This window comes from Platalea leucorodia (genome assembly GCF_965183815.1).
Source record: "Platalea leucorodia genome assembly, chromosome: 5".
Lineage (NCBI taxonomy): Eukaryota > Metazoa > Chordata > Aves > Pelecaniformes > Threskiornithidae > Platalea > Platalea leucorodia.
The window spans coordinates 31,546,041-31,555,909 of record NC_138827.1 but is presented as its reverse complement, the minus strand read 5'-3'; the positions used below and the strand labels follow the sequence as shown (position 1 = coordinate 31,555,909).

The 9,869-nt window shown below is 53.3% G+C and overlaps 1 protein-coding gene across 2 annotated transcripts in view; it reads right to left on the bottom strand.

The window, feature by feature from the left end:
• Positions 1–5,399: 5,399 nt before the first annotated feature.
• The window catches only part of GPBP1L1 (GC-rich promoter binding protein 1 like 1), a 33,975-nt gene continuing 29,505 nt past the window's right edge, over positions 5,400–9,869 (bottom strand). For both annotated transcript variants that reach the window (XM_082313877.1, XM_082313876.1), the window contains exons 9-12: positions 8,498–8,656; positions 7,623–7,747; positions 6,586–6,688; positions 5,400–6,329 (exon numbers count right to left, since the gene is read on the bottom strand). In XM_082313877.1, the coding sequence (XP_082170003.1) occupies positions 6,183–6,329; positions 6,586–6,688; positions 7,623–7,747; positions 8,498–8,656 (534 nt within the window). In that variant the 3' untranslated portion in view covers positions 5,400–6,182. The remainder of the gene's footprint in view (positions 6,330–6,585; positions 6,689–7,622; positions 7,748–8,497; positions 8,657–9,869) is intronic.

Here is a 9,869-nt window from a genome sequence, read left to right as displayed (position 1 = left end):
GGGCTGGGGAAGGCTGATAAGAGCTTGTCTGGCCCCTGCACCCTTCGTAACAGCCAGGATGCTGTTGGGGTGCGTCAGCAACCTCTGCTTCACCCCTTTATAGATCTGTGTTTGTGGAGGGGGTGTGGGAGCAGGGGGTGACAGATGCTGCCAGTGGCAGGGCTGCTCCCTCAGCCAGCCCGAGTCCCTGCCTGCGCCCAGGTGGGGCTGGGAGGCTGCTCCGCAACAAGTGCGGATGTGTTCATATATAAAAAGGCAGCCAGGAAGCAAAGAGCAACGGGCTGAAGCGTTTATTAAACATCCGACGCAGCAGCGGAGCTCTCCCTGTGGGTTTTGCTGGTTCCGGGGGCTCAGCCACAAACGCTTCTTATGCGGCTTCCCCTAGAAGGGGCTTGTGGTGGGAAGGCAGGGAAAGGGGGAAAAAGTGATTGTGCCCCCTGTGCCCTCCGCGGGTCCCCAGGCCCTCTGTGGGTCCCCAGGCCTCCCGGGGAGCTGGGTGAAACAGCTCTGTGTGTGGGCACTGTCCTGGGGTGAGGAGCAGCCTTAGGTGGAGGCTGAGCCACGGGGCTCGGTGGCTGCCGGCTTTGGGCCCTGCCTGGCGCTGCCTGTCCCCTCCCTGCCTGCTCTGGCTGCTGCCGAAATGCCCGCAGCCTCTCCGGTCGCGGGAGGGACCCCGTATCCTTTCCCCCTGCCCCAGCACTGGGGGGCCCCAGTGATAACCACACAGCTGGTCCCACGCCCCCACACCTGCAGCTGTGACATAAATAAATATTGCCATCAGCTATGACATAAATAAGTATTGCCATCCCTTCATCACAGGTAGTGTTCGTAAAGCCCTGATTTCCTGCTGCCGCTCGGCGAGGGGACGCTGGGGCGGTGCCGCGGAGACACGGCCCCTTCCCGGCTCACCTTTGGGGAGGTTTGTGCTGCTCTGGGGGCTCCCGAGCGGGAGGGGGGTCCTCCAGGGCCACGAAGGGGGCGAGGGGGAGGCCGGGGGGGACACGGCTGGGGGCTACGGGGCTGCCTGTCCCCAGCGCTGGCCCGGGGGGCTCCTGGGAAAGGAGGAAAGTGGAGTTAATGGGCACCGGCACGAGCTGCCCGGCCACCCCGTGCCACACATGGCATTGGGCGTGCAGAGCAAATCACGCCCGTGGTTCCACACCCGGGGGGGGGGAACCTCCTGCCCCGGTGGCCCTGGCTCCATGGGACACCCGTGTCCCCAGCTGTGGCCAAGGCAGCAGTTCCCAGATCATCTCCCTGAGCCCCTACCTCCACACTCATCGCCCCGTCTGGGCCAGCAGCCTGACCCCATCTCCCCTCGCCACCGGAGACCTGGAAAGAGCCCCGGGACGAGGCTCTTACCGTGAAAGGCTCTGGTGCGGCCAGGGCTGGCGGGAGCGGGGGGGCCACGGGGGGCGGCAGGATGGCGGGGGGCAGTCGAGGCCCCGTCTGCTCCACGTGGCATCGCAGCATTGCCATCTCTGCCTGGAGCCGGGCCAGTTCCTCCGCGTGCCCTTGGGCCACCCGTGAGCCTGGGGGACAGGAGCGCATCACCGCAGGGTTTACGCTCCCCAGCAGCCCTTTCCCCTGGCACCTACCCTGTCTCCGCTCCCTCCTGACCTTCAGCGCCAGGAGCTCGTCTTCCAGCCACCGGTTCTCCAGCTCCACGGCCAGCAGTGCCGCGTCCAGGCCCCGTGCGCCAGCGCTGGGGGGCTCTGCTGGCACAGCTGGGGGTGCCTCGGTTGCCGGCTGTGGGGTGAGGGTCCCTGCTGGGGGAAGGGGCTGGGGTCGGGGCTTACCCATCCTCCTGCCCTCGCGCAGCCCCGCGGTTCCTTTCTCCAGCACCGTGGCCTCCACCTGGAGGTGGAGGAGCTGGTCCAGGATGGCCAGGTCGCGTCCTCCAGCGCGCAGGTAGGACAGTCGCAGTGCCCTGCCGCAGCCCAGGAATCGGACATCGCTGGGGCTCGGCAGGACACTCGGCTCGGCTCCGCCATCACCCACAGACCCTCACCTGGCCTCGGCGGCGAGTGGCCCGGTGGCTGGCAGGAGGGTGTCAAGGTGGAGGGTGGCCCTGGGGGGAGGAAACGGGCAAATGAGGGGGGTGAAGGGCCAAGGGCCCCCTGATGGGGAGAACCCCGCTCCCTGAGCCCTCCCTGGAGGGGTGCAGAGCCCTGCATCCCCCAGCCCTGGCTGGGGCTTACCCTCCATGCAACAGCCATCCTGTACGATCCCCCGGCACCGCCGGGGCCCGGCTCAGCTCCAGTTCCTCCTGCTCTGGGTGGGGGCTTGCAGCCGCCCTGGTCCCCAGTGCCGCCAGCCGCCGGCACAGCCCTGCAGGATGGCGAGGGGCCACAGGAGCTCAGCACAGCCCCTGCTCCCCGGGGCTTACTGCATCCCACAGCTGCCTCCCTATCACCCCCAAAAACCCCTGCCAGCACCTACCCTCTCTCTGCTGCTCCAGCTGCTGGGTCCTGGCCCGGATTTCAGCCACGTGGCGCTCATGGGCCTCCAGCAGCTCCTGCGGCCGCTGCCCGTGCCCCCGCGGTGGGGCCGGCCGCCGGCTGGGCTCTCCCTGCTGCACAGGGGGTTGCAACAGGCAGGAGGGGCTGGACCCCCCCCAGCCACAGGGCTTGGGGCGTAGGGAGCCGTTGGGGTGCCGATGCCACCCCAGGGGTGTGGGGCTCGCCATACCTCTGCCATCGGCCTCCTGGGAGCGGGGTCGGCCACGTGGAGCAGGGCCCTCTCGCGGGGGGTGAGCACGTCCCCCAGGGGAGCCCCCCGCGCTCGCCCCGGCACCCGCTGTCCCCGCACGGCCAGCGGGAGCCCGGGAAGCACAAGGACACGGCGTGGCTCAGCGCAGTCCCCATGCTGGGACACCCCGACCTCACAAACAGGAAGAAAAGGGAGGAAAATGCTTAATAATATAAACTTTTCTGGCTTTGGCAAAATCAGCATCGAGGGCTGCCCATGCAGTGCAGTGGGGGAGGACGGAGGGTCCCCCTGGTTCAGGCTGGGCCGGATCCAGCTGCGGTGGCGGTGACGGCCCGTTTCCTCGCCCGCGGCACATCCCAGCCCAGCAGCCAGCCCTGTCCCCGTCCCCATCCCCGCTGGCTGCCCTGTCCCCACACGCCCCACGCCAGACCCAGCTCCACGCTACCGAGGTGTCCTGCGGCCTCCCCGCGGTACCCGGAGCCCCCTCCACGGGCGGTGGGTTCCCCCCGGGGAGGCAGGAGCTGCCGGCCGCCGGGGTCCCGAGGCACAGCTTCTCCTCATGCGCCCGCAGCAGCGGCCGGGAGGCGAAAGCCATGTGGCAGCGGGGGCAGGCGAAGCCCCCCGTGCCCGGCATGCGGCACCCTGGAAGGCAGAGCGCGGCGGGGGCACTTGGGGTGCCACCCTGCCAGGGCAGCGGGCCGGGACGCGCGCACAGACCTGCTCGGCGGTGGCTGCGGTGTTTGGAGCTGCCGTTGCTACGCTGGGACGGGCGAGGGCGGGCGGCCGCACCCCAGCACGGGCGATTCCCACTGTTCACCACAGGCATTGGAAAGGGGCAAAAAACGTCGCTCGGCCCCCTGGGCAATCTGCAGAAAACAAGATGGGGGAGGCCGCGCCAGCAGCAACGCTCAGCCAGAGGCTGCCCCGTCCCCCGCAGCGCTCCCCTTCGTGCTTACAGGGCACGGGGGGCCCCGGGGCTGCCCCTTTTCCTCCTTGCAGCAGCTCACAACCGTGCTCCGCAGTCTTCCAGCTAACCAGCAACCTCCACAGCGAGGTGAAACAGCTCCTTCGACCTGTTGCCCCCTCCTCACGGCCACAGGTCCCCGGGCCCCTACCCTTGTGCCCAAAATAAGCTCCCCTCCTTCGATCCTTACCCCCCTCTCCGCTTGCTGAGCACCCGCAGGCTCCCCTCAGGGTGCTGCAGCCCACCCTCCCACTTCACCACCCGCCACAGATCATCGGGGACGTGCTCAGGAAAAAGCCGCACTTCCATCGATGGGGTTTGCCTCAGCCAGGCTCTCCCAGAGGCCGTCAGTAACAGGGGAAAGGCTTCGCCGCTGCTCAAACCACGCGGGCCCCCGCGGAGGGCCGGGGCACCGAAGGCGAAGGAAGAGCTTGGCACGAAACACAAGGAGCCCTCGGTGCGCAGACGCCAGGCGTTGCTGGCCCCAGCTCCCCCGCGCTCTGCCCAGGAACTGGTTAGCCACCTAGTTTGCCCCTTGCCAGAGGCCATCACCATGGACGTGAAGAAGGACTTTCTTTAAACTTACCCCATTTCTTGACAACACTGCAAATACATTTGCATAATTTTTCACTTAAATTGATGTAGTAAGTTAAATTTTTAAAAAAAACAGATAAACTTTTCCAGACAAAAGCCACGTTTGATGGGAGCAAAGCGGCAGGACCTTCACAAGGAAGCAGAGGATCAGGGAAACGTCGTACGGGAGACCGAGGGCTTCCCAGCGCGTTCCCAGAAGACCCAGCGACTCAGCCCGGCGGCCAGACGCACGTGGAAACCCGCCTCGCCCCTCCGGCCCAGCGCAGCGCCAGCGGGACCTCAAGGCACGCGTACAACGGCAACGCCTGGTAGCACCGAGAGCGTTCCCTTCAGTCGCGATGCAAAGAGTCATGGCTAAACACTGTAATTTGATTACAGATCCATCCTTTCTGCCTGGTCAGGAGTGGATTTAAAAAAAAAAAAAAAACAAACAAACCCCAAGCAAGACCTCCGGTGAAATCCCCCCAGGTCAGCGAGACCGGGATTTCGCACTCGATGTGCAATTCCATCCAACCCACTTGCAAACAGTGCACAACCACATGAATACTTTCCAATCCAAAACGTTTCTGTACGAGCTGAACTTAAAACAGACACTGAAATAGCTTAGGCCACAACCGAGTTGTTTGTAAAATCCTTTTTAATCTAATAGAAATGTTTTCATGAATTTTTAAAAAAGATTTCAATGAAAACAGCTTTGGATTCAGACATTCCCTTGCCACGTTGTGAACATAAACAGCAGCATTGCACTAGGAACAAGTGACACCGACCAGTCGAGCTTCACGATTTTGTATGAAGCGGAAAAAAAAGCAAACTGCTTTAGTGGAAGATTTCAATTATTTTCTTTTTTTTTTTTAATGTCAATTATTTTCTTTCATTTCTTTTTTTCCAGAAAAAAAAAAAAAACAAACAACCAAACCACAACCAAACATGGGCTATCATCTCACCATTGTTCTCCCTCTCCCTTCTTAAAGGAAGAGTTTAGCTCCTGCAGTCTGAGCGCTACAGCAATGTTTGCCAAGTGGAAAAATACAGCGGGAGAAGAAACTATTTATCCCCAGTGCTATTAAACCCCGAAAGTTGCAGGTCCCTTTAGAGGAAAGCTTTTCTTACATAAGAAAGACAATTAGAATTGGCAAACTGATGCAAAATATTTATTCCAAGTTAGTTATTTTTGATGCAGTAGTTTTTCCCCCTCATACAGACTCAATGTGATAGTCACTTTTTTAAATCTGTAAATAATGTTATCAAAATAATCTTAATCTTTGAAATCTCACAAAAAATTTATATTTTACAATCCACCCTGAATATCAAGGCTGCAAGAAGAAGAACACAAACAATTCCTATATCCAAATATTTTACAGCTGTACCCAAAAAAAGAAAACCACAAACGCCTGGTTAAGTGATGAAGCTCCCCGAGCCGCCAAAAAAAAAAATAAAATAAAATAAAAAATTCATGTTATTAGCATTAATTTAACATAATTAGAACTTCAATAGCCATTTTGTCATTGACAATGATTGTTTTAGCACACTGCTACCGCACGACATTACGTAATGCGGGCGGCACTGTTAGAAGCTTGTTGTTGCAAAGATCAGTCAGCCACTTGTATCCTGCTTACAAGACTGAACTTGTGCACTGCCCCACAAGGGATTTTTGTCAAAATTTGCTAGCTGCACAAACTTCTATTAAGCATTAGGGCAAAACCAAAAGAAAAAGCTAAAGAAGCCAATTTCTCTCTTCTTTGGGATACAATTATTTCCCTTGTGCATGAAGTATCAACAACAAAAGAAAAAACTGAACAGACTGGAGACAGAATAAACTCTGTTTAGTTTATACAACCCCAAACACATGTTGAACTATGAACTGAGTTTATTGGGTTGGTTTTATTTTATTTTAATTTTCTTGTGCCCACTTTCAGGCATCGTCATCTGACGTTTCGCTGCTACTAGTTTCTGTGTCTGAGTCCTCAATCTTTGTCTTAAAAGTGCTTCTCCAGTGGAACAACAGGCTGGAGCCGCGGCCCTGAAGAAATCCATTCTTCCCAAATCCATTTCTTCTTCGCTGTAGGAACGAAAGCAAGTTTTAAAACAAGCAAAAGTGCAGAGAGTAACTGTCGCTAACCATCTGCGGACACAAATTATATATTTAACTGTATACACACGCTCTGCAGGGATAATGCAGACTCATCAACTGCGCTACAGTCTCACTTCGATTCTTTGTCTTCTCGAACATCCTTAAGAATTACACCACAGAAGACTTGTGCATGAGAAGGGAGAGGGAGAAGAGCAGTCACAAGTGGCAAGTGCTGTAAACGTACCTGCTCTGATTTAATTTGGAACTCTTTGAGCTCATCCTCCGTGAGCGGAAGGTAGTTCTCATCATTTTCAGGATATTCCTGCCATCCCATTTCTTTCAATAACCTGATTTGTGGAGAAAATAAAAGGGGCGTGGGAATTAAAGCAAAGGAACAATGGCAAAGGAGAGAACATTTTGTCCATGAAGCACAAGGATTTGTATTAATTCACTCCCAATTCACCAGGGAATCTTCTATATTAGAGACCACTTCAACAACGCTTTGTGTTTACCCAACATTTTTCAATGTCTTTTACAAATATTTAATCATCAGCAGTCCCGTACAACGGGTAAATAACTAGTCTGGCAGAAGGAAAGCAAGGCAGAGATCTGAAGTTCTACCCAAGCACACTGAAGGAGGACATGAGGCAATCAAACCAGTATCGCAGCTCAGAATCTCCTAAAACTTACTATCTGCTTACGCCAGACGCTCACACACCGCTTACTCACTGAAGCGAGATACAAGCTGAGATACTAGGTAAATATTTTCTTAACTCTCCTCCACTTTTACAGCATTTAAAACAGCACAGGAGTATTCTAAGTGCAGACAGAAATAAAGTGGGGGGTGTGTGTGTGTGTGTGTGTGTGTGTGTGAGGGGGGGTGCATGTGAGGGTGTATCTTCAGTCTTCAGACCATTCAATTTAGGACACCTGCTTGTAAATTAACCAGAATCACACTAGGTTTGCCCTCACTCCCCATGCGGGCAGGTAAATATCTAGGCAGCATTAACACACAGGGATGTAGCACTGGAGAAGCATGGGAATTTAATTACAGACCTTGGTAAAGTCTTGGCTCACCTGTCATCAGTGGCTTGTTTTATTTTCAATAAGACTCCACCCAGTGCAGCACTAGTCATGAAGCCCACACACCTCTAGCTCAGTACACACAGAGCTACTGCTGCTTCCCAGAAAGAGCTGCCTTTGAAATAGTTGTCTTCTCCTCACACAGTCCAAGGACTCGCCCTCCTTTACTCCAGCCACTTTATTTTGCCATTTACTCACCTGTGTTCTGCTTCCAATGAATGAGAGAGGTTTTCCCCCTCCTCCGGCAAAGGGAGAGAAAGGCCATTCTGATGGCAGTTCTCTTCCCAGTTTTCCTTTGGTTCTGGTGTGCTGTTGCTCTCCATCTAAAGAAAAATAAAAGCAAAGTGTGCTTGCACAGACCACGCCAATAGCACAGTTCCAAGTTCAAGCTTCTGCTTTTGGGAGTAAAGCCTTTCACTTTGAGTGTTTTTTACAGAGCCTGGACTGATAATGGTCGAAAGCAACTTCTACCTGGCTGTGACAAGACAGTGCAATATGAACGATGTTCGGTGGACTGCACTTTTGTGTCAAGGGAGCAAGTCCTGGCATTACAAAGCCGTCATCAGTGGCTTCAGGGTGAGAGTAAGAAAATGACGAGAATGAAATACTCCTAAGGACACCCTTTACATTGACATTAAGCCACAGACTTACGCATTTAGGGGTCTGGTCCAAGCGTCTGAGGCTTGAGCCACTATCCTGCACCTTTCACATGCATCAAGTTCTACTTTCCCGTGGATGTAGTTTGACAAGGAAGTTTGAAAGCAAATTAAGATGTTAAAATATAGTATTGTTCCACTCCTTAGAGAATCCTTGCAAAAATCTAGATTACTTTCACCATCTGTGACCTTCCCTTCTGCCTCCTTTATTACTTATCCATTTGCATTTCATCGTGTTATGGATCTCCCTTCATCACAGTGCTGTGCACTACTTCTGCTGGCATGTGGGCCAGACCAACAGAAATCATTCCTTTCCTCCTCCAGAGCCTGAATTACATACACCGTTCTGTTTTTTTTTCAGTACCCAACTCCTTAAATACATAATGATCATATATACAGTAAGGACAGCGATCTTACATCATCCAGCTTGTCACATTCTCTGTTCTCCGTTATCTCCCCATTCCTATCATCTTTCAGTGCCTTCAGGAATTCGCTCTTTTTATCAGTGGTACGGCGCATCAGCTTCGTCAAGCGCGAAGAGCAGATCTCGATGGGAGGGGTGGTGCTGGAAGGACTCTAGACAAGGAAGGTAGAATACAGAGACTTTCAAACTGTATTGCTGTGGAGATGGGGCCCTCTTCAGGGTCTGTGCTTACACCTTTCAAACACCCATCAGTTCTTTGGCTGGCTCTTAACCCCTCAAAAAAAAAAGGTAATGTGAAATTCCCATCAAAATACTGACTGGTGTTGCACATTCACTTCTCCCCTTACCAGCACATTGTTCTCCCACCTATCATTATCGACTCTTAGTTATTTCTCCTTCCCCTAGGAGTCAATTCACATGGTCATGAATACGTTTATTTTGTTCCTTGGCAACGTAACTCTCTCAAGCAATGCTGGAGCCTACAAAAGAATATTAAGGCAGAGAACTTCATGCAGGACGCTTACCCTACAAAAATTAAAAAAAATTGAGGAGATTAGGCTCAGTTCAAATTTGCATCTTAAGCGATCCTGACAGACTCTACCCTGAAATTAAGCTATGGGGTGGTAATCTCCCTTCAGGGAGTGGTCACATCCTTAACTAACCACAACTGGATGTGAAATAGGTAGCCGCAGCCTCGGTATCCTCCCCTGGAGAGCACGCAGCCGATTCCTTGCTACGTACTCTCACAGCCCAGACGGTTCAGTGTGTAGCCAGACACAGACGACCCTGGAGCCCGTAAGAAATTTGCTCGTCTCAATTCACGAGCCCAAGGTAACCTCCCATGCTCTTCCACAGTGTTTAAGCTTTCTTAATTATCTTGATTCTATGAATCAGGCATAAGGCACAACAGTTTGCATATTAGCAGCACTCCAGCCATGACACTGCAATAAAAACATTGCTAACCAAGATGAGCTTTCAACTGAATTTGTTCCACCATTTTGACTGGACACGCAAAAGAAACCCAAAAACACGTTATGTGAAAGTTTCCAGTATCTTAACCTTCTGCTCATATATGGAGTTCATGTCTGGCTACTCTAAGACAATGAGGAATTTAGTCATTAATATGGATACCTGACACTAGAATCTTGCATGCAAAACTATTCTTTTCCTTCACTTACTTGCTTTAATTTTTTTCTCAATATTAAAACAGTAAAATTTCCTAAAGCCTGTAGTGTTCCCCCCCACCTTTTTTTTTTTTTTTGAACTAGGGTGGGAAGGTTGCGAATTCAGGCTCTTCAAAATGAATCTCCTCAGCAAAGTGTTTTTATCATACTCACAGTGCTCTGAGCAAAGATCAAGGGAACT